A 25,224-nucleotide genomic window follows, 5' to 3' on the forward strand; every position below is an offset into this window, starting at 1 on the left:
TTCAGGCCTGGTGTGAGCCAAGCAAACCTCAATTAGCTAATGAGGTGCCCAAGACCAGCACCAAGACTGCCTCTAAGGGCCGACCAGATCATTAACCGCCATCATCAGTGTGAATTTACAACCTCTCCTACCACATGGGCGGGGAGTGGAGGGGGGTGCTGTGAAGTGCTGCCAAGCCCTTGGCTGACAGGGACACAGAGAAGTGCTAGCAAGGCAAAAACAGAGTAAATTAAAAATACGCTTCGATCTATAGGCTCTATTTATCTATGTCTTTCTTTAGTAACATAACATTAAGGTAAAAGGTCATATCCCCACTGAAATATAATTTATATTTACCTTTTATTAAATAATTATGGCATGGCATGAAGTTAAATATTACAGAAGCTAATCAAGGGGGAATTCAATAGAGAAAACTCAGACATGAGAATTTCGTCTTTGCTATACATAGAATGTCTTAATCCTCCACTGGGAGTCATTCGGGTTTGCTTAAGGAGTTTAATAATACACATTTCAACTGCCACAGAATCTAAATCCCATTTGGATCAGCCTTGGAAAAACTTTCATCAATACCTTGAGATTTCATAATATTTCTCCTGAGAGCCTGGATCTTATGTGTCATTTCTCATTTTGATTGCAGGTATAATATATGAGGTTACTTACATATCTTGGACCCAGCAAATAGATATAAAGTTTAAGCAATGTGTAAAGGTTTTATTTTATAAGTAAATAGTATTTAACTAAAAATATGTACTGGGAACTACTCATTAAAAAAAAAAACTGGCTGGTGTTCAATATTAATTTTCCCAAGAGGCTGGTGAGATGTATAAATTCTGTATGTTTTTTTTTTTTCCTTAAGAGGAGGCACAGAGACCAGATAACGCTTACTCTAGCTAACACCTCTACTTGTTTCCCAAAAATATAGGGGACACGGGCTAATATGGAAAGGGGACTCTGTTAGAGTTCTGGTCAACCCTGAACAAAGACAGCATTGACATTGCAGGCAGGATCATTTATGTTCTGACCAATAGGAGTACTCGTCACAAAAATGGCAGCATCAAAGGCTGATCAAATTCCTTTGCAAAAATTTGAGATGAGACAAATAAGATGATGGAGTGAGGGAACATCTGAGTGATCAGTTGGGTGGTTGCTCTGGGATTTTGGATTTTCTCACTAGTAAGTATCTAGTTGGAGCCTAGGATCATCATGGAGTGTATGGATGTCCATCAAGAAGCCAAGAAAATTCCAGAAGTCAGAGCCTAGCTGTATGTTTGCACATATGTGCATTCATCTGCAGCAAAGGATCTTCACTTTCATCAGGTATGCATAAAGCCCACGGTACCCTGAGGACCATGTGGGTCTAGCCCACAGAACCAGAGGCTCTCTCCAGTCCTAACTTGAATTCTTATCCTTCTCTAATAATAAAGAAAACAATGGAAAAGGATCCTGCCTAAAAAACCTAAAATCTATATAATGTGACTGCCAGACAAACACCAGATCAGAAGATGGACTTTGATAAATAAGCAAAGGAGAAACCATGCATCAGGAATGCCTCTCTGTGTGGCTCTGGTCAAAGACAGTTACTCTGGTAGCAGGCCAGGAAGGTGTAGAGCAATCTAGCATTGGGAAGAATTCAGATATACAGACTCCAGCTCTTGCCTTCATGTTACTTCTGGGACTTCTCTATTCTGCTTTCCCCCCAGGATCCATGTCTTCAAAGAGCCTTGAGTCTCCACATTGATTCCTGTAAGGTCTGCCTTCTTTGTGCTTTGATTGCGTTCCTCTGTCTCTCCCACCACTTCCTCCCAATTTCATTGTCTAATTGTCTACCTTCTTCCCTAGTGCTTATGGGTCCAGCGTGCAGAGCCTATGTTCAATTAGCATTTTAATGCTCTCAAGCTATATTTTTTTGTAGCATCTGATAGTCCAAGGAGATAAAAACTGGTCTGGCCTGGTATCTGCTTTACATCCCACCCCTGACTGACCATTCATCACCTTCAAGGCCTGGTGGACTTTGGTTTATCTCCCTGCAGAGAAAAACAGTTGGGCTAAATGGCCTCTAAGATCCCTTGTGAGCTCTTGCATTATATGATTCTAAGACAATTACCTACTTGGCACAGTGAAATTCTGCGAGAAGTGGAGATGGGTGGGGTTGAAATCATAGGCTGTTGAATTATGTTGTTGTTAACCGTTGCTACATTGAAATCTTTCCCTACATCCGTTTATTTCAATGCAGCAAAAGTTCAGTGTCACCAATTAAAAAAAAAGGACAAAGATAATATAGGAACACATTATTAAGAGGCAGCACCTGCCTTTGTGGATACAGGAACAAGAACACGAGGTGAGAACCAGCAGTGCACAAGTGAAAGATTAGACGGAAGCTTTTGATATTTAATTTAAAATGAAATATTAATTTAATATTTAATTATGCTTTGGCTTCAAGAAAAACTGCAGCAGGAAGACAGATTATTTGAAGAAGGGAGTAATATACATGGTTAAGGAGACAACTGTAAAAATTAAAGATAAATTTCAAGGGTAAATCTAAATGCCACAATGGAGCAGTTATGAATGTGCTCCTGCCCTCGGTAATGTGTATTTAGAATATTATAGCCGAGATCACCAGGCCATTAAGGGGCTGGGATGTCTCCGGTGAAACACCAGCCCCCTATACTGGGGCTTCCAACGGAGACATCATTCTTCAGACTCAGCCGGAGGACGGATCTGGATTTCACAAGAGGTGAGGGTAGAAGCAACCTCAGTAAAACTACGGGCTACCAGGAGGGCTGTTGAGTCAACCTGTTTCCAGTGTGAATGGGGAACAATTGTACTCAGGCCAGTTTTTGATGTTTGAATGGGGTATTTTTAACTCAAAATCAGATTCGTTTCTTAAATGGGATTTTTTTCAATCAGGGTAATGTTATATGAAAAAAAGAAAGGAATGTGAAGTAGCTGAGCTATTAACATTTGCAGTCCTGCATGCACACCTGTCCACAGAAGCTTTATGCAAAGAAGACCCCACACCCCACACCGAGCCTCGGGAACAAGACTGTTCAGGGTATGATCCGGTGATTTGTGGAAAAATCTAGGCCTCCCATTTCTCCTCCAAACTGCTGCCTGTTCCTGGTCATTTTCTTATGAACCCTTTCTCCCAAATAATAAACAGGGGTGTGTAATCAAATGCATTTGCTTGTGCTAGAGTAAAAGATAAGAAGTTTTCTAATCTTTGGGGGAGGAGGTTAGTTGACATGGATTCTTCGGTTTCTCAGTGTCTCCACTAGTTCTCATTTGCCAGCTTCTAAGGTCCACCACACACCTTGACAAGCAGCTCTTCCGTGTGCACCTGGGCTCATCTGGCCAAGTGAGCATCTCTTGCTCCTTCTTTCTTTCTCCATTGAAAACCCGCTCTCCCTTCACTTCACCTACAGAGCCATGTTCTCAGGTTGCCTTGGCCTTCTTCATCACCGACAAAATCCTCATTTCTAACTAGATCCAGATATTAAGGGCACAGTATTGTAGGTCTTTCAAGAAGCCTCTTATAGAAGGGGAGACATGCAAAAACATCCATACTCCCTCCAGCAGTGATGAGGGCAAAGCCACCTAGAACTCATCCCAGGAATTGTATGCCTCTGCCAAATGCTGACAGTAGTGAAGTAGACTTTTAGTTTTAAATTTCTGTCCATAATGCACTTGTGTATCTATCATTTCATTTTCCCTGTAAGAGAAATACCTTCCTGTTTGTTCACTCAGAAAACCGAGGTACAGAATGGTTAAGTGATTTGCAGGAATGTTGGGGCTCAGACCAAGGCCTCTAGTCTTGGTCATGGTCTTCCATCCTGGCGCTGAGTTCTCTGTTAATAACAGAGTGGAGGGGCGCCTGGGTGGCTCAGTGGGTTAAGCCGCTGCCTTCGGCTCAGGTCATGATCTCAGGGTGCTGGGATCGAGTTCCGCATCGGGCTCTCTGCTCAGCAGGGAGCCTGCTTCCTCCTCTCTCTCTCTGCCTGCCTCTCTGCCTACTTGTGATCTCTCTCTGTCAAATAAATAAATAAATAAATAATCTTTAAAAAAAAAAAAAATAACAGAGTGGAGCTAGTACTCCTTTGCCTTCCGCAGGTTCAGTTACTCATGGACAGGAGAGTTTCTATGCCTTCCAGGGAACTTGAGGCACTCAGAAGTTTCCAGCCTATCACATAATAGAAACATCCCACTTTGCAATGTGGAACACCAGGCAGGGCATCCTCTGAGCCCCCTCCGGGCTCACTGGCCAGGCGTGTTTCCTGTGCATTTCCTTAGAAGAACAACCAGAGAGCCAAGGCCATTGGCATTTGCAGGTAAAACTACTGGGTGAAGTCAAACAGATAGGCTTTGTTTAATTTCTCCTATGAAGCTACACGGGATTGGTCAGTAGCACAGATCAGTGGTGGAGAGAGCAGCTTTGGAAGTAGACCGCTATGACTGCACCTAACTTGCTGACCTCAGGCCACAGGATTCTTATCTCTAAAGTGGATACACTAAAAGAACCATGGCAGCGAGGAAAGGCAGTGATGACAGGAGCTCATACGACAGAGCCCGGCTCTACCTCCTCAAACAATGACAGGTGGGAATACTGAATTACTATCACCATTTTTTTCTTCTTATGAGTTCCACCTGATGACAGAACTTACAGGAGAGTTCTTAACCAACAATCAAATGTTTCAACCAGACTCTGCACAGAGCCATAGGAATAATACTGAAAAGCTGTGCTCATCTACCCCCGCACACTCAGTGACCTGCCATGGCCACATACATCCTGGCTTTACACTGGTCTCGGGGGGCGGGGGGTGGGGGTACAGTGGGCAGATTTTATCATTATACACAATGGCCATTCCACCAGAAATGCATGCACCAGACACTCTCTTCCTGCATCCTCAAAACAGCCAAGCAAGCCCGCACAGCCAATGACCATGAACCCACTGGGTGCCCCACCAGGATTATTTTTCTGCCCTGCCGGTTCTCTGTGGAGAAGTGTTCGAGGAAAGCAGAGGACCCTCTCTCCTCGGCGCCCAGGCTGGCATACCTACCACCCCTAGGTCTCCAAGCAGACCTTCCCAGAGGTGCTATATTCTCATGTGGATCTCTCAGCGCTGAAGCAGCAAGCTGCACTTTAGCAAAACCATGGTTGGAGGAAAATAGACCTGCAAAGTCACACGTGTGAAGAAAATGTGTTGTTTTTCAGAGCCCTGATGTTGTTTATGCTGTACTTGGCAGCAACAGCCATGGGGACTGATTACTGCGTTTTGGCTAATTATACAGGTAAGTTACATTTAATAGGCTTGGGTTTATTGTGGTGGTGTATCCTTGGATACAGGAACAATCAATGGTTGGATCTGCGAGCCTCCTTTCCCACCTCTTGCTTTTTGAGTCTCCTTCTAGAAAGTTCCACTTAAGAAGAAATACTGCGCTCACCAGGGGATGAACTGCCCCATGTGCAGAGTGCTTTACCAGCCAGAACATCTCCACAACGGCCCGATGAGCAGGACTCAGGTTTCTCAAACTCCTTTCTTTGTTTAAAATACAGATTCTTAGACCCTCTCAAAAGAATATGATTTGGTATGTCTGGAATGGAGCCAAGCATGATTCTCATACTCAGCCAAATTGGGGAAACACCTATGGGTAATAATATAATTAGTACCAGAGCTTTACAGATGAAGAAAATGAGGCTCGGCGAGGTTAGGTGACTTGTCAAAAGGACAAACAAGTCACTGATGCTCCTGCCGTCATCTGAAAGCAGGTTTTCTGGCAGAGTCTGGTGAATCCTCCTCTCAGATGCCACCCTCACGCTGGTCTCACTCTGTCCCCACTAAAGCTCTCAAGACCTCTCAAAATTTTCTTTTCCTCTGGAATCAAGATGATATTTTCCACCTGACCAATGGAGCAGAGTATTGGTCTGGATAGTGTATCCAGACTGGATAATGTACCCATCCATCGGCAGATGGATATGGCGGTTTCTGATACTCTGTCCTGCAGTTGAGCACGTTCTGAGGCTCAGAACGTGTGGCTCAAGCAGGCTGGACCCCCACAAGTTCTCTGCCCATCCCCCTCGCCCCACCCCCCACGAAAGAGAAGGCCGGGATTCTCCAGGCTCAGAAAAGGTAGGCCTCAGCTCTAAGAAAAGCCCCACCCCCAGTCACCTAGGGAAGCCACTGCCTTTCCAGTTATTGGACTAAGATCCCCAATGGATTGTAAAGTGGTTTCCATGCCGGTTGCTTCTCCTTGAGTGGGCCAGACTAGAGATCACCAATCCATTTCCTCTAGTGCTTGGGCCCCTCCCTGAGTAACATTCGCCAGGTGTCTCTACCAACCTGAGTTGCATTTGGCTCAGTAGTCTCACGTGGAAGTTTCTAGAGGGAGTGACCAGCCTCCCAAGTTATCCTTGACAGAGTTTGTATTTTTATTTTCTTCTCTGCTTGTGAAAGAATGTATAGCTTTTCCCCACCCTCCTCACCCTTAACTGCCTCCCATGGTCCTTCCTTCTCCAAAGCAGTCTTCAGGAAGAAGCTTCACTGCTTCCTTGGCTGGAAATACTCTTTCTGTACCTAAAGAACCAAGTTTACCAATGTATGCTGTTTCAGTATTTCAATATGTGGGACACTAATTTTTTACACCACATTTTCTTTCATTATTAATTAATTTTTTCAGAAAATGATACATATAAGTAAGCAAAGTTTAAACAACAAATAATAATACCAACATCTAGAAGCCACCATTGGTAGTGCCTTCATATGCAGGTTTCTATATCTTACTTGGGTTTTTTACACAGCTATTCTTTTTTCATATATATATGAATTGGACCATACTGTGCATATAGTTTTTTAAAAACCTCTATCACAGACATCTTTCATGCAACTAAATATCCATTCACAGCACTACTTTTAGTGTCCAAAAAGTGTTTCAGTATAAGGATTGTTCACTGTTTATTTAACGAGTCCCCTCATGGACACTAAGGATATTTTCAATTCTTCACTACCACAAACAGTGCTCCAATGAACAGCCTTCAGGCAAACTCAGTGATTTCCTAAGTATACGTTCCAGAAAAGCAGAATTGTTAGGTCAAAGGGTATATACGTTTTTCTGAATGGTAATTTTAATTTTATTACATTGATATAAATAAAAATCATTTTTAAAGCTAGTACCATCGAGATACTCTCCTAGAGCCTTCTACCCTCCTACAGGAATATGTTAGAAAGTCCCCACTTTCTCTTATTTTGCCAATTTGGAGATTTTCATTTGTTAAAAAAGAAAATCTTTGCCAACTTAATGGGGGGAAATGTCATCCTGTTGTCTTAATTTGCATGTATTTATTTATTAATGTGATTGGGATTTTAAAAATGTTTACTGTTAAATTCCTTACTGAATTAACTCCTGATATTCCTTGCTAGCTTTTCATTTACATACTTCTTTTTCTTTTTAATTTGTGAGATATCTAACATTCACCTCTTTATCTGCGATGCATAACTTAGTTGTTGACAAATATAGGCATAAAATAAGCTTTTGCTGAACAAATGAGTGAATCTCTTTACACGTAAGACAGTATGTCACACGTAATGAATATGTTCTCACTTTGTCCTTTTCCTTTTGATTTAATGACCATCACCTCAAGATGCGAAAATTTTCTTTTTACATAATCATAGATTTATGCTTGATGGTTTCCTTGGGGTCAAGCTTAGTAAGGCTCCAGATTATAATAACAATATTTTGCAAATGTGTACATTTTTAATTAAAAGACTTAATTCAAATGTTTTTGTTTATAATAAAATTAGCTATCTAACTTTTTTTTTTTTTTTGGATACTTAGCTAGTTGATCTAATACCATTTGTTAAACATTCCATCTTTTCCACATTGCCTGGGATGGCTTCTCACCTATACACATGTTTAGGTGTTTATATCATTAATGTGTATGAGAACTGTTTATTTTTAAATGTTCTCTTCCATTGAATAACATTTCTACATGTACCTCCAAAGCCCCATATTCTTCTAATTACTCAAAATAGTTTTAAGTCTGGTAGGGCATGGCCCTCTCATTTTTCAGAATGAGGGGTCCTATTTTAACACCTTTATTTTTCCAGGTGAACTCTTGTAAATTTTCCCCAAACATTTTGTTGGTACTTTGATTGGCATTGTGTTAAATTTATGCATTAATTGACATCTTTACAATATTAAATCTTCCCACCTCTCCACCAGCTGGAAGTATTTTGTCCTTCCTCTGAACTCCCTTAGCAATTTATACCTTTTTAAAAATCACTTTCTACACTATACCCACCCAATTTTTCAAACCTGAAACCTGAGAGGCATCTCTTCCCCTTCCTCCTTCAACCTTCATCCCGTCCAATCCATCATCAAGCGCTGCCAGTCCGACCCCCTAGCTTCCAACCCCTTCTGCCTGTCCCCACTACCAGTATTCTAGTCCAAGATGCCATCATTTCTGGCTGAGGACACCATACTGGCCTCTGACTGACCTCCTTGAATCTACCCTGGCTTCCAAGGCCATTCTCTGCAATTCAACCAGAATGACCTTTTAAAAGGCAAATCTGATCATTGCACTCCCCAGCTTTCAAATAGTCCAATAGCCCCCCACAGCTCTTAGGGTAGAGCCAAACAAGCAGGTCCCAACCCTACCTTCCAGTTTGAGACCAACCGTTCTTTAACTCATTTTTTCTGCCCTGTTCATAGTAGCCATCATATATACCCCATGTCCTTTCTTACTCCAGGGCCTTTGCACATTCTGTCTCTTGTGTTTGCACTATTCTTAGCCTTCCCCATTATCTTAGTTTAAGAAGGTTCAATTTCCCAGGTGTATATTCCCAGCATCTTGTATAACTTCATTTTAGTACTCATCACATTTGTAATTACTTGTTCAAGTTTCCATGGTAATAACCCTAATAGAAGAAGTTTCCATGCTGGTTACCCAATAGTAATCATAAGAATATTATTAATAATAAATACCCTTGAATAGTAAGATACAGTCATTGTCTATCCCAAGTACTTACATGAAGAGGTGCTCTAGACTTGGATTCTGCCAGCCTGTGACAGCAGGTTGTTAATAGTTCAGAAATAATGTGAGCCAGCTCATGTCATACTGGTAGCTTGAAATCAGCCATAGTCAGAGTATTTGCACCATGGAAATCAGCAAATACCACCCTCCCGCTTCCTCCCCACCACTTTTCCCTGGAGAGCCAAACACCACTGTTGGTATGCACAATATTATTTAGTCTCACCACAGTCCTGTGAGATAGATGGCCCATTTTACAGATGGGGAAACTAAGAAGTTAAGTCACTTACATGAGATTTAAGAACTAGAGGCATCCCAGAAGCCCAAACCTAGAGCCCAAGTAGTTCATCTTCACATCACTATACCATATTGAAGAAAGGATCCTGCTGGTCTGACTCCTCTACAGTGTTCCCAGCACACAGCACAGAGCTGAGCATGGTGGGTGGGCTCAGCTGACATTTGCTTCATGAATAAGTCAATAAAATTTCAGCACGTCAGGAAAACAGAGATATTTGCTGACAATAATTGCTAAATAAGAGATACCAGGCAGCATGGCCAAAGACCTGAGTCCTTGTTCTAATTCCACCTTGATTTCAATGGACAATTGTGAACAAATTGCTTCTGCCTGGGTCTTAGTTCTCCCATCTGCAAAAGAGGGAGTTTGATCAGGTGACCTCCAATGTCTCACCATCTCTATAATTCTTTGAATTTACAAGTAGCATAATATCTATTATTTTCATGGTTATGTGGGCTCCCCTTTCAGCAGACACTTTGTTTCCACAAACTGTGGATCATGGCCTCCTCTGTTCTGTGTGGCAAATTCCCACTTCACTGTAGAAATGTCACTCTTTTGTCACCTCCTCCAGAAAGCCGTCACTGAGTCCCTAAAGTCAGCCACTCCTTGCTCAGTGCTTCTTGCATTTATAACTCATATGGGACTTAATCCAATTATCATAATCTCCAGGTGTCTATCTCCCCTTCTAGAACTGTAAGCTGCTAGAGGCATACTGAAATTACTGATTTTGTGCCTTGAGCATAATTTAGAACTGATGTTTGTTGAATGAATAGATCAAGTACACTGATACGTGGGTCCTGCCCTCAGAGATTCAGAGCTGCTTGGTCTGGGGCCCAGGTGTTGGTGATTTAAAGTGCAGCCAAGGGTGAGGACCTGTGCTGCAGAGAGAGTTTTCACATGTATACACACATGTGCGTGCACGTGCACACAACACCAGGCTCCACACGTCCACAGCCTCACTGAGTATCTTTCATTACTTTAGAAGAGAGTTGAGGATTGGTTGCAACCTGGTTTGTCCTACCTGTCTCCTCACAGCCCAGATGGTCATCCATATACAGTGGGTAGATAAAACAGAGATGCCAGAGCCCTAGAAGTGGAAGTTATCCCAAAGTGAGACCCATTCCTCACCTAACCTCAGGGACAGGTTTCCCCCTACCCCACCAGCCACTTCTTCTCAGTCACCTTCATTGGCTCCTCCTGTCACGCTGAGCCCTATATCCTGGAGCTCCTGAGGTGCCATCTCGAGACTTCTTCCATCCTGTAGTGCCACTCTCTTCTGGGGCCATCCCCTTCAGCCCTGTGGCTTCAGATCTTGTCTGGATGCTGATTGCTCCCTTACTCAACATCCACAGTGTCTTCCCATCCAAACCCCTTGCCCGACCTGCGTTTCCTCCCTCATCTCCCACTGATCTCCTCCCCACCAGCACCACTCTGGCCAGAGGTATTCATGCCCTTTCCTGATGATGCCGGGCTTATTCCCACCTCTCAGGCTATAATCAGTCCTCTGCCTGGGACACTCACCCCCAATTCACTGATAGTCAGTCTATTCTAGAGAACACTGGTGAACCAAAGAGAAATACAACCCTGGAGAGTTCCAGGCACAGAAGGAAGACAACGTGAATGCAGAGGAGAAAAGGTCAGAAAGATATGGGGCAGGGGGACAGATTTCCACACCTGTAATATGGGTCTCCATTCAGAGTCCCTTCCTCAGAGACCCTCCCTGCACCCAAAAGCCCCCCTCATTCTCTATCCCTTACTTATTACTGTTGAAATTATATCATCTATTTTCTGTGTTGTCTGTCTTCCCCTCTAAAAAATAAGTTTTATCAAGACGAGGGATTTTATCTTGCCCATTTCTATATCTCAGAGCCTAGAGTTGTGCCAGCCCATGGTACTAGTCATGTCATAAATACTCATTTAAATGAATGAATAAACTATGTCCCTTTGGGGGCTAGAACAGTAAATATTTTACTATGATTACAATGGCATCTTCCATAGAAACACGCACACTATAACCCAACCAAGATGCATCTATCTCAAGAGAGAAAGTTCAAAGATGAAATTTTAAATAAATATACCTAAAAATTACCCTCCTCCATCTACCCTCAGTGATATCTAACCAGGCATTTACACATAAACAAGAAGGGGAGGCTGGATCCAAACGAGAGAAGACACTATAAAATATTATTAGAATTTCATAGTGTCCCTGATATATTTTCTAAGTTTATATATTTCTTTGTCCATAGCCCTCATTTTCTCCTTCAAAGTACAATGTCCTAGTTGATCCTCCTGTCTTCAATCATTCTCCTGACTAACTCAATCTTTATATCAATAGCATTTGTGTTTGTTATGAGAACCCCTTTGAGTTACTCTCCATTGCATGGAAACACTTGATGTGGTCTTACGAATCAAGTCTCATTCCCATACTAAGCTTTGCGGTGTTTTGTTTTGTTTTTCATTTTTTAAAACTGTGGTAAAACACACATGATAATATTTACCATCCAAAGCTATTTCTAAGTGTATAGTTTAGTTAGTACCTTCACACTGTGCAACCAATCTCCAGAACTTCTCATCTCACAAAACTGAAACTCTGTTCCCATTAAACATCACTCCCTTTCTCCCTACCCCAACACCTGAGCACCACCATTTGATTTACCATCTCTGAATTTGACCATTCTAGGTACCCTACAGGGCTTTTAGGCTGTTTTATGTTTTCCTTCCCTCCCATTCCTCGCTCATGTGGGCTGAATTGTGGTCTAAGTTCTACCCAAGTACATTGCCACAGCTGTAAACCAGCCTTCTCTCCTTCAGACACATGCTCACCTTACTCACTGGGCTCTAGCACATGAGATTCCCATAGTTAGGACATTCTTCCTTCTTCTCCAACTATTCAAATCCTTCCCACCCATAGAAATAATTTTTGATTTCCACCTCCTCCTTGAAAACCCTTCTGTCTACCCTAGTCCACACTAAACTCTGTCTTTCTGTAACTCATATTCCATTCATTGGAAACACGAAACATTTTGAATGTTCTAATTCCCCAGCTGTTCTGTGCAATATACCATTGCCTCCTCTAAAAATTTCTACATTTCCAAATAGGGACCGTGTCTCATAAGTTATTATGCCTTCCACCTAGAAAAAGTAGATATTCAACAAATTTTAAACAAATAATCAACAAATTTCAACAAAAATTGAAATCATAGATAATTCCAACTTTCATAAAATTTTAAAGTAATTTGAATCATTCTGCAGCACCACTGGGCAATTTTTACGGACCCTTTTCAAGAAAATTCAGCTCTCAACTTGGTCTAATTTTTCATCCGATCGCTTAGATAAAAGTCTGTTCTAGCATGGTTGTAGCCGAGTCAAATTTATAAAGATGCACATGAAATGAGCTCCCATGATCATCTCCCAGACTATTCAGAAATTGATTGAATAAAATAAAATTGAAAACCAAGTCTACACTTCTCCCATTCAATGCCTATCATTCAGTCCATTCTTCCCACACTAGTAAAAAGACCTAGAAATGTAAAATCATTATAAAGCGGAGACACTGGGAAGTAGAGCAAAGGTGAACCAGGAGCCTGTCTCCCTTGGATCATTTTCTCACCCACCTGTGTAAATGAATCTCCCTGGAGCTCCTTTGCAGAACTGTTTGGATTTATAAGATAATGTCACTTCCACTACTCCAGGGATGTGCCGAGGAGGGGTCTGCACTCTGATGGCATGAGGAGTTATTAGCTGAGGAATGAACAGGCAGAGAAATAAAATACCTCTTATACAAGTTATCACCGAGGCTACAGAGGACAGGAGCATCTCTAACGACAACCCCCTCCCCCCCCCCACCACCACCCAGGGACAAACTGGCTGTACTCTTGGCGCCAAAGGCCCTGTCCCTCTCTCTCACATTTCTCCCTCCCACCCTGGAATTTCCTCGCAACTTAACCTGTCCAGATCCTTCCTTCCCAACAGCCCAGCTCAAGACTACCCCCACCTCCAGGGCCCAGCCCTGTATTCACTCCCTCCCTGTTTCCTACACTGCTATTCTCTCCTGTAGTGACTTGGCAATTCCCACATTCAACCTAGCACTGTTACTTTTCTTTTTGTAATGTCTTGTTGGTTTATGAAACTAGAACATATGCACCTTACAAAATTAGGAAATTACAGAAAAATATGAAGAAAAAGATTAGCCTTGTGTAACCCAGAGATGGCCATTGTTAATTCTGGTGTGTTTCCAAGACTTTTCTGTGGATAGCTGTTATATAATGAGATTTTATATCTGTAGACACCATCGTCCTGATTTTTTTTTTCCACTTAGCATGATAGCATAAATATATTCTCCTGTGCCATTAGAACTTTTTCAAAACCAAATTTTTAATGGTGGAATTGAACCATTCTCCTATTATTCAATATTTAGGCTGTTTCTAATTTTTAGGCTATATTCTAATATTTAGGCTGTTTCTAATTTTTCACAATTATAAGCAATGGTGCAATAAATATTTATTTTTTAAGGGATCCATGCCTACAATAAAGTGTAGTTTACGTCTTAATTCTTGGTGCCTTGCTCATAGTAGGTTCTCAGTAATGCACATTCATGTCACTGATTCATGTCACTGATGCTCCAGGAATTACATTTCCCCAAATCAAAACCATCTTCGGGCCAAAGAAAATCACGGAAGCCAGTAGCCTTTGCCTACCTCACTCCATACAAGCATGGTCCCAAACACCACTTGGAGGCCATCAAAGAAGTTGTCTCCAATGATGATGACCATGGCTCCTCCTGTGGTCCAGCCTTCACTTGGGCTAATGGCTTTGATGCAGGGGGTAGCTAAGAATATAGAAAAGAAAAAGTCAAGGCTGTCCTTTGTTGGTTGAAATCTGAAGTTTTGAGGATTGGTTGCTCTTGCAAGCTGTTGGTTATTCCAGGTTCAAGTCGAGCTTTGCTGACTTGCCATCATTCCCTAATTGGTTGTTGGTTTTCACCAGATCATTAAAGCTTAATGAGTTGACCACTATGTATGAAAACGTGGAACACTTAACTAATTGTGCCAGGAGTGTTTTTAAAACCATGTTGTTTTTCCCCATATTTTTATAAGTTGATTACACTGGAAATGTGTAAATCCCTTTTCTCTCCCCACCTCCTCTGCCCCAAGACGTTAAGATTTACAAGGCCTGCTAATGTGCTAGAGAGAAGGAGAAAGTAAAATCTATCATAGTTGGGTTTTTTTTTTCAACTCTATCAAGAGACAATTTCTAATCACTTTCCTAACTTTGTAGGACAGATTTAGCACCCCCCCCTTCCATATGTTCAAGGCCTCTGGACTTTGCATCCCAACAGGAACCCAATATGGTTTTCAGGCCATAACTAAAGTCAATCCATCACTCCATTTCCAAAGTTGACAGGGTCAAAGGTGGAGGAGAACTTTGGCAGGACTCCAAAAACATGAGCCCCCTTTGAACAGCCAGTCAATCACATCCAATCAGTCAAAAGAAACTGGATGGGTTCCTAGTTCTGAACCCTGGGATTTTCTTCTCCCCTTTCAGTGCCCACTGTGGGAGAATTAACACCACTCCAAATTCTTTACTGATTCAATCATTTTCTTTCAGTTCATTAATTCCTATTTAAATTGATACAAGACACATTTTAAGGGCCAAGCTGAGCTGGGAGCTGGTGGGTAGTATACAGCAAAACATCACACTAAAATAGTAGCCTAGGTTAGCCATTCACCCTATATTATAAAGCCTTACTAGCCCAGTGAGTTGGGGAGTGTAAAAGATGGAATTTACTCAGGTATTTGTCAGTTATCTTCCTTGATATGCTTTAATTTTTTTGGACAACTTGAAGTTGAACAGTTACCAGTATTTCTGACGACTTTAATGCACATGGAAAAGTACCCAGAGCAGATCATGATTTCTTCTTGTCCAAGCAAACAAAAATCAATTAGTGTCAATTTCATTCTGCACATTGTTTTGTTCTGGCCACAATCTGTTTAAGGGCACATCTGACACTTATTCATACACGTCTGCACTGTAATGTTCCTGTTTAACTAAGATGTCATAGGCTTAGGTTTGCCTCAATGCCCGTCTAGCAAAAAGAAAAACATAGGACTGGATGGCAGAGGCAGGGATACATGGAGGCCAGAGCGTCGGCTGGGAGGCATGCGGGGTTGCAACAAAACAGGCAGGAGTCAGTGTTTACAAGTTCACTTAAAACCCACATGATCTTGTGTACTTTCTCCATGCCCTCCCAGAGAGAAATTTAAAATTCAAACCAAGACCATGGCGGAGACCTTGATTTGTTGGCCCATTCTCAGCCGGGATGACAGGCAGCCTTACCTTCTGATGGGTCCAGCCTTCTTGCTCGCCGGCCATGCTTGGAGTTGTTATGAACAAACATGTTGTCGGAAACAGCCAGCACATGTCCATCCACGTTCACCGTTGTTGACAACACAACCTGCATATTTAAAGTAAAAAATTGGCGGGGGGAGTTAGCTGTACATAAAGTAGGAAAAGTCACAGTCTACTGTCTTGCAGACTTCCCTATGGCTAATAAGAGATGGAACAGAATCTTGGGCCAGGGCCATGCCCTTGGCATCTCAACAGGTCATCCTCCCCCTGTGATTATGGCCGAACTTCCTGGAAAAAGAGGCCACACTTCACTCGCATGCTGTTACTTATTTGCGTTCAAGGCATGCCCTGGTGATGGAGTGGGGTGATGGAGTTCTCTCTTACAGGACCTGGACAATCCATTCCCAGCTGACCCTGGAGCTGTGGTCACGCCAAGGAGCCAACTGTGTGCACTCGGGAAGGGAAGACCGCAACACCAGCTGGGAGGACATGTCTCCCAGCTTGGCAATGGGTTCTCGCACTTCTAATGGCTGCTGACGTCATGCTGGGTGCAGAGATGGGTCTGAGGAGCCGTTGGTGGGTTGTCCCCACCCGCTAGAGAGCAGTGGCAGAGAAGCTCTGATTTCTGGTGAGGAGATGAATTTGCTGGAATTCGGTGTTGAAAATGTAGGATATTTAGTAATCTAGGCAGAGGGAAGGGAAGATTTGGGTGTGGGGCAGTGGAAGAACGTGGATTGGGAGTCAGAGAGAACTAAAAACACAACAACTGTTGTTTTGCCACCCGGTAACATGAGACAAATTACCTCAACTTCTCTAATCTCCATTTTTCGCATCTGTAAAACGTAATCAACAATGACTATCTCCAGGGCTCAATAAATAAACTAAGGATAAAATAGGATATTACATGTAAAGCCCTAGGTGCAGGGCCTGGTGCATGCCACACGGAGATGAGTTCCCCCCTAACTGCCTCTTCTCTGCCTCGTTTGGCCTGTCACCAGGACAGGCGACATTACTCATTGAGCCCCTTCTATAGTGTAAGCTCTGAGGGAGGCTCTAGAAAGGCAGACACACAGGCTGGACCCTATCCTCAGAGAGCTCGCTTTTGGGTGATCAAGTAGAGTTCGACCTGTGTGCTGTAGTTCCAAGAGGCAGAGGTCAGGGAAGACCAGAGCCATTGGGAAAGTATAGAAGAAGTGTGTGGACTTGAGTGCACCCATTACCTACTTGACCCAGGAGGATGGGCTGTCTTAGACATGAGTCTGTGTGTCTGTTTTGCATGTCATTTTTTTGGAGAAAAAAACTTGTTATATACATTTTCATATATACACACACACACACACCCCTCTGAAGGAAAGGCATTGAATAGGTATGTAATGGGAGCTCTATTTAAAAAATGACTCTTCCTGTCTACTCCCAAAATAAATTTGCTGATATTCTACTTATAATTTTTCTGCCACCCTTCCTTCTCATGAAATGAAGGTGAGGGGAACCTCGGCTCTACTTTATCTCTAATGTGAAGTAAGATTCATTAGATGGCATTTAAAATTTTCAACTGTGAGTAATTTCAAGCAAACAAAGTGAATGGGGTAGTATAATAAATCCATCCTTTTTTTTTTAAGGTGAAATTTACATACATTGAAATGCACAAATCTTAGCTGCACAGTTTTGACAGATACGTCCAGGTAAGACAGACATCAGGGTACAGAACATTTCCATCTCCCCAGAAAGTGTCCCTTTTCAGTCAATCCTCCCCACTCCCTAACCCCCACCCCAAGGAAACCCTTCTGAATTTTTTATTTTTTACCTTCAATGGAGTTTTAGATGGTAGCTTTTAATTTTTTAAATATATATTTTAATATATTAGAGGTTCAGGGGAACCCTTAAAAGCATGAGTCCCCAAAATGTTTCACCTAACCTTGGTCCCATGGGCATGACAGTAGCATACAGGAATTTTCCACAGACATCAGCGGGTTTCAATCATTCATCCCAAAAGCATTCACTGAACTCCCACTACATGTTGGGTATTACATCAGACCCTGGAGATTCAAAGACGACAGAACGTGTTCCCAGTCAGCTATGTGTCTCTCCCATACTTCAGTTCCTCTCCTGTGAATACACTACAGGTATGGTGTCCCCACCTCTCTGTGACATCAAAAGGAACTTAACAGAATCTCCATTGTCATTCAGAAAATGATTGTCCATAGCCCATAATTCAGGGATGCACCCTGTCTAGCTCTGGATCTGGATTGTCCCATGTCAACATGTTCAGAGTCTGGGGAAAATGCTTTCAGAAATTTCCTATCGTACGGTGGCCACCGTAAGATGTAGACGTCCGTCGCTGTCCACGAGTGTTTGGAGGCCCAAGTCCTTGTCAGGGCAAGCACAAGATGGCATCATAGTCAAAGGAAGAGAGAAGCCCAGGCTCCTGGCATGGGGTTAAGGGGAGTATGAGGGTTGAAAGCATTCACCTCTGCAAGCGCTTACCCTCTGAAAATAACAGGAGAAGGTGTAGTAACAAGAGGAATCAGGTAACTTTTATAAATTGTGTGTGTAAACTGACTGACGTAGCTGCCATCTCCGGAAAGCCTAGAAACAAGAGGGCGCTTCAGGCTTTAATTGCTAATGAGCTGTGCTAGGCACAGGGAGGGGAACCCCAGGCTGTCTGAGGATTATGGGGAGAGAGAGAGCATTCTCTCTGAGACCATTTTAATTCATTCCACAAGCTTCTTGTCATACTGTACTTTCGTGCTCCTCATGCATTCCTGCCACAAAATATGGGGCTTTCTCGAGCCAGCTGATTTCATCATTGTCCATTTGGGTGGAGTGAGATTCAGTTCCAAAGTGAACATTTCCCGAATGACATACCCTGATGGTTCAGATGCACTTCATTATTTTCTATTAACAATGGAAATAAATTTTAATCTCTTGCTGGCTAGCGCTGGCCTCTCATGACAGCAAGGGAATTAACCTGAATTATTTCAGTGTCTGCAAAATTTATTACAAGATTTTAAATTATGTCCAAATGTATGTGCGTGTGTGTGTATATATATAGATACGAGGCAAGTTCCCATTTTTAATATTTCAAATATCTTGGGCTGTGGGATATCTAGAAGAGTCTGTCAATTAAAAGGAACTGGGAAAACGTACAGAATTTAATCCTCCAACTTCAGCATGCAAAACAGGACGTGTTTGCTCATTGTTTTTATACACACACACACACACACACACACAAACAAACACAAATACTGATTTTTACATACATCCACTCTCCTTCTGGAAGAAAATGAACTACATTATGGAGGTGAAGATACATTTGGTCCATTCAAAGCTTTGAATTTAACTTGGTCCATTCAAAGCTTTGAATTTAACTTCCTTCCCTGTTTTCTGATGAATGATGACAACACTGATATTATTCTATTCAGACAAGTTAAAGTTTCTGAATGTTTGGGGACTAAAGGAAGTGGAATGTGCATTCCAGCGTCGTCTCACTCCCAGGCCTTCCCTTTCCACAAGCCAACTTCTTTCCCCTAGTGAGTATTTCCTGGGTCACGAAGGCTGACCTTTTCCATCTGGAATCAATCAGTCAACCCCTGACAACTTCCTGAAACACCTCACTCCATTTCCTGTTCTCCCCCCTTCTCTCTTTTCCCCTGGTTTGCTTCACTCTTCAAAACTGCAGGCCACAGCAGCTTAATGTTAGAGGGTCAGACACAGTTAGACTCCAAAACACTACACAAGGACACCTTTGACCTTCAAAAATCTTTACATCTTAGCTAAACAAATCAAGGTCAACATTTCTTACCATTACCTTGTTAACTATTTGTATGCATCTTTGCCAACGATCTTCTGATCATATAACCATCAGTACCACTTGTTCTCCCGAGCTCATGAGCTGATCTGTTTTCAGGGTAGCAAATTTAGTCAAAGGGTGCTGTTTTGGAGGTAGCAGAAACTAGAAGTCACGGGCCTTATAACAAACATATGGAGAATATTGCCGACAAAGGAACTTCTATGTCTCATCAGTGTCTCCTATCACCTAAACCTGATACCTGGTCTTTTCTAAAGCTGTCAGCCTCTCTTGGCACTGCCGTTATGCTGGCATGGCCCAAAAGAATGCCAATTAGGAATACAGATGTCTATAATTTGTGTGGGACGGACCCCTGGTTTTTGCTGCTGACACTGTGACAGCTTTCATTTGTTTCTCATAGTTGAGAAATATCTGTATTTTAGCTCAAAGCTCCGAAGGGAAAGCCTGCAGGTCAGAAACCCAAGCTACCATGGATTACAGTTCTCCTCGACTGAGACATTTCAACACAAAAGCAATAACCCATGATACTCATGCAAATATTTTTTATGACATGGCACTTTAAAAAGACAAAATTCCGAGAGAGAGAAGTAGGGATCCATTGAAATTGCTTGCATTTTTTAAGTGGAAGTAGTTTCTCCAATTTTTGCGATTCCTTATTTTGCTTCATGTGATCTCGAATTTTTAGTGAGTTTTCACACAGAGCAACTGGAGAGTGGCAGTGTAGGTTCTGTTCTGAATCATTCGATGTGGCAGTTTTAGCCACATGAAGAAAAAGTCAGTAGCTCCCCTTGAAAAATACAAGACAGTTTTGAGACCGAAATCTGCAACTGTGTTAGCAATCTGCTGAAAGTACTCAAGAAAACGGATTGGCTTTCTCAAATTATTTTTTTTTTCTTCTCATTATCTAAAAGTACTCCCACGTCCCTCACTCTAATAATTTACACGAAGCAGGAGCTGAGTTGTAAAGCGCTCTTTCCTGCCCATACAAGGCCACGGTGGGAGTTACTCTTTAGGTGGGCACATCCGTTAATCTGTACAATCAGGTTTCCAATGGAGGAACGGCTCCTTTGGTATTGGAATGATAGCAGGCGACATGGGAACCCTTACCAACCTGACTTACTTACATAAAAATGCCCACCCATGGGGCATTTTTATGTCTCACTCTAAAATGTCTTCGGCTTTGTTGGAACATCACACTTTAAATTTTTTTTTTTTTTTTAACATCTCTCTTTCTCCAAGCTATAACTGTATGATTCGGTTGAATTACTCAAGTCAGAGGGACGACCAGCTTGGAGTCTACCCCCAGCCAGCCTTTCTCAGCTCATGCCCAGGTGTTCCTACAAAGGCCTTACGTCTCACATAGAAGGGTAAAGGAAAAAGAGAAGTCGTTATGAAAAATGTGTGGAATGACTACATGATCTGCTCTTTGAAACAGATGAGTATCCTAGCGTCTGTACCCACGGGAGAATAATTGCACTGGGTTAGAAACCTTCCCATACGGATCAGAGTCCTTGCTTTGAAAACACACCCATTTCAACCATTTGGCGGACACATTTCCCCTCCGTTTCAATGAAGGTCATGTACCTTCTCGCTGAACGTGGATCTTTGGTAGTTTAATCTCAGTAAAGCCCGGATGTGTAGCATTTAGAGCACACCCGAGGTGCAAGGCTTTCTGATACCTACCCACAAACACGCATCCACCAAGCTAAATAAAATGGTCTTGAAAATTCCTGTTATTTTGCCAAGTATGGAAAAAAAATTCTTTATGACATTTTACATCTGGAAATGGAATTAAATTCATGATGTGCTTTTCCCTTATAACTGTTCAGTTGCTATATATGTTATTTCAGCTTTCCCAAAGCGTAACTATTATGTGGGATTTTATTTTCCACCTGTGGTAGGAGGAAAGAGACATAGAGACCATTAAAGGGACAGAGAAAAGCAAGACAGACTTCTGGTTGTGCTGGCAACCAAGTCTGGAGTCTACACCATGAGGAAAAAATACTCCGTTGGTGTTTTTATACACTGGCTAATTTTCGCATTCGACAAGGGGACTCTGATGAAACAATTTTGTCTAAGCCTCCATTAATCCAACCCAGGCTAACAACAAACAATTGGCTACTGCAAATTGTTTCTCCCCACCACTTTATTCTTGGCACACATCGTATTTTCAAACCAGATTTAAAGCCTAGATTCTTCTTTGTTACTGGACTCCAGGGTCTCCAAAATTACCTTTAAACACCTACCCCACAAGTATGGATTTTGTCATCTTTTTTTTTCTTTTTTAAAGGAATTCCCAGAATTCTTAGCAATCACTGTTGTTTCATATTCCCTAAGGCTAAATTTTCTGTTCGTTTAAGGATCAAGTGCCAAACGAGAGAACACGAAGTTGATTGCTGTCGAGACAGATGTGGGGCGTGTGGGAGCTGCTCACACCAAGGGAGGGGAGACTGTGGCATTAATGATATAGCTCCTGAGAAGACACTTTCTTTAGTAAGAAGACAGCCCTATGTTTTGATCAGTCAGATGTGGTTTTTGACACTCCCGGTGACGTTCCCAGTGACACGGTACTGCTGCGTGCAATGGAGACTCACAGAAAACATTGTCATGACTTCAAGGAGCTTACCAGGGAGTTGATGAAGCATAACAAACACTACATATAATCAGAAGAGATGACTAGATAGCAATGCATAACTGAGGACTAAACTGTGTGGCCACCGTATAATCCAGGAGCCCAGAGGTGAGAAAAATGAACCTATAATGAAGGCGGTGACTATCAATTCCATCAAGGAAATGAGATTTGAGAGAGGCCTTAAAGAGTTGAAAAAGTTTTGTTACACAACTCGAGGTCACTGAAACCATTCTTCTGGCACTTAAAAAATAAAATCTAATTGGCATAAGCGCAGTAGTATACTGAAGACCATTTCCACTGGCACGATTTGCAAATTTGGCTTAGGATAGCCATCTTTTAAGAGTTTGTTTTTTAAAAACCAGTTAGAATGTGGCAATTTTTTTTTCAACCAGCCTCTCATGTCGTCAGGAAGCCTGCTTTACTACTAAATTCCCCCATCTCAAAGGTCATACATAGACACTGGCTACATCTACCCTACCTCATTTTATTCCATTGAACCCATTGCTTTCCCCAAGTGGGATGGTTATGGTCAAGGGCAGTATTTTACTAGCAAACATTTTGAGAGCCACAGGGGAGCCTTAACATATTTGATGTAGTTCTTGACTCGCTGGGCCATTCTCTTCCACCAAACCCTGCCCCCCAGGGACCTCATGAATCACCTCTCGTTCATCAAAAACCAGGAGCATGTAGTCCCCATAAGCAGCTACAAACCGATGTACTCCTATTGCAAAACTAAGAAAGCTTTGCTTTCCAGGAAGTTCTGCATCTGATTGTTCTGGAATGTGTTTGGTGTTAGGCTTTAGCACCCAAATTTGAGTCTCCTGAAATGTTTCAGCCTTTAAGCTTTGTTTCCACCTGCCTGAAATCTGACAATCTTTCCCAAGAGTTACACGCAGGCAGCTACTTTCTATTGCTTCTCTTCCTTTTCTCCCATGAATAACTCAAAACACATTCCCTTTGTGGGTTGGTTAAAATTTTTATCACCCTGGTTCTTGTCCCCATTTGAGATGCAAAAAGGCATGGGGTAGGGATGGCAGAAGGGTATCCTATGAGAAGACAAAAGCTTGAAGTAACGCATAGAAAACCTTCCCCAAGCTTAAAGCACTGGACCAAGGGAAATATCCTCAGACCCTCAGAGGTTTTTTGTCTTCTTTTTTCCTGACTCCAAGTAGATAATTATGATTTCTCAGACTATCTGGTTTGTTTTACCACCAGATAATGGACTCACCTGTTGATTAGAGAGGCCATAAGTCAAGTGATTTTCATTATGAGCTTTAAAACTGCTGCTCGGTAGCACAGCAACCTTCAAATGGTGCATGAGATCACAGAGCAGCTGGAGTAGCTCTTGAATTGAAAGATCTGAACTGAAGAGACCTGCAGGCAGCTGGAGCTGTGTTAAATTTTTACCATTTGGAGTTAATTTAAACTCTCGTTTCCCTCTTCAATGGGTGTGAGAGAAACACTCAACGTTTTTTATTTAAGGAAAATAGATGGTGGTGCCATTAAAAAGTTTTATATAAGAACTGGGGGTTTAAGAAATCATAAGAGTTTGTTGGATGGCTCTTGGCCCCGTTCCAAGACATGAGTAGCCGTGCCCTTTGCTCCTGCGTCGTTCAGTCAAACAGACTGGTGGCTAACGCCCCGCTGTGTGGACTGGGTGTCTCTGTCATCCACATTAATTTCCCCATTGTTCCCGTGCAGTGGCTGCATCCAGGCCCAAGGCCTCTCACAGTATCAACTACCCCACTGATGCCAGTTGGTGCTCACATGGCCTCACTTCCTTTCTTCATCCTGATAGAGATCTTTGCGTCTTCCATTCCCCTCTCCCCGCCACCATGCACTGCTCTCTCTTCCTCAGATGTCTGACAGACCTGTTAGCTGTGTCCCCCCACAGCACAACTCTTTCCCTCACCCCCTCCAAGGACCCTCAAAATTCCCTTTTGTTAGGCCCATCCTGGAGGCATGTGCAGAGCCCCCATAAACAAGAATCAGCTCAGCCCCGATGTCCCTCCCTAGTCTGGCTCCCAAAATAACTTTTCTTTCATTGCAAATGTCTGCATGTGCTCCCCATCTATCTTGACCTTTTATGTCTTGAGGCAACAGATGGCAAGACCTTCCAGGATATATTTCTTAGTCTTCTCCCTAGAATAAGTACATAAAAATTGATGATTTTGGTGGACCTAAACTAAAAATGGAATAATTTAGGGGTGAATCTGAGACACACAAGACTCACTCAGAAAAGTTCAGCAAATGATGGTAAGAATCTTATCCTCACTACATGAAAGCTATAAGTTTGTAAATAAAGGAGTTTATATAAAATTATCCTAAGGTTAGAGATATAGCCAGGTGCATGCTCCTAATTCCAGAATGACTAACAGGCAAGTTGGTGTTTACCCGTGTGATGGAAAATACCCCAGGCCTCTACAGTGATCATGCCTGCTTAAAACAAAGTCTTATTGGGGTGCCTGGCTGGCTCAGTGGGTTAAAGCCTCTGCCTTCGGCTCAGGTCATGATCTCAGGGTCCTGGGATCGGGCCCTACATCGGGCTCTCTGCTCATCGGGGAGCCTGCTTTCTCCTCTCTCTCTCTGCCTGCCTCTCTGCCTACTTGTGATCCCTGTTTGTCAAATAAATAAATAAAATCTTTAAAAAAATAAAACAAAGTCTTGTTGAGGCAAAGGAAAATAACTGGCACCCAGATCTTGAATGTTCTCAATACCAACTAAGTGAGTGATCTGCTGACATCAGTGTCGTGTTATAGCTGATACCACGGAAAACTTAGAAAACCACTGGGAAGAGCATCCACACTTACTATCATTATAATGGCAGGCATCCCTGAGATTCTACCTCAGTTGCCCATGACCACAGCACTAAGTCTCAGTACTCAGCACCAGCCAACTGGCATCACGCCAGGCCCCATGCTTCCAGGCAGGTCACTTGAAGACCACAGAGAAACGTAGCTAAGCTATGTGAGTCACTCGTTTGTCATATTCTCCTTATCTCCCCACTGGGAGGGAAGTCCCTCAAGGGTGGCAAATTATATCTGTTTGGCTTGTTGATGTATCTCTAGCACCTAGGATAGTTCCTGGCACACAGAGTGTCCTCAGTAATACCGAGTGGG

The 25,224-nt window shown here is 42.5% G+C and overlaps 1 protein-coding gene across 2 annotated transcripts in view; it reads right to left on the reverse strand.

The window, feature by feature from the left end:
- EBF2 (EBF transcription factor 2) overlaps positions 1–25,224 on the reverse strand; it is a 188,056-nt gene that overhangs the window by 23,786 nt on the left and 139,046 nt on the right. For both annotated transcript variants that reach the window (XM_032332212.1, XM_032332213.1), the window contains exons 8-10: positions 15,654–15,771; positions 14,015–14,145; positions 12,932–13,058 (exon numbers count right to left, since the gene is read on the reverse strand). In XM_032332212.1, the coding sequence (XP_032188103.1) occupies positions 12,932–13,058; positions 14,015–14,145; positions 15,654–15,771 (376 nt within the window). The remainder of the gene's footprint in view (positions 1–12,931; positions 13,059–14,014; positions 14,146–15,653; positions 15,772–25,224) is intronic.

The sequence above is a fragment of the Mustela erminea genome, chromosome 2, assembly GCF_009829155.1.
Source record: "Mustela erminea isolate mMusErm1 chromosome 2, mMusErm1.Pri, whole genome shotgun sequence".
NCBI lineage: Eukaryota > Metazoa > Chordata > Mammalia > Carnivora > Mustelidae > Mustela > Mustela erminea.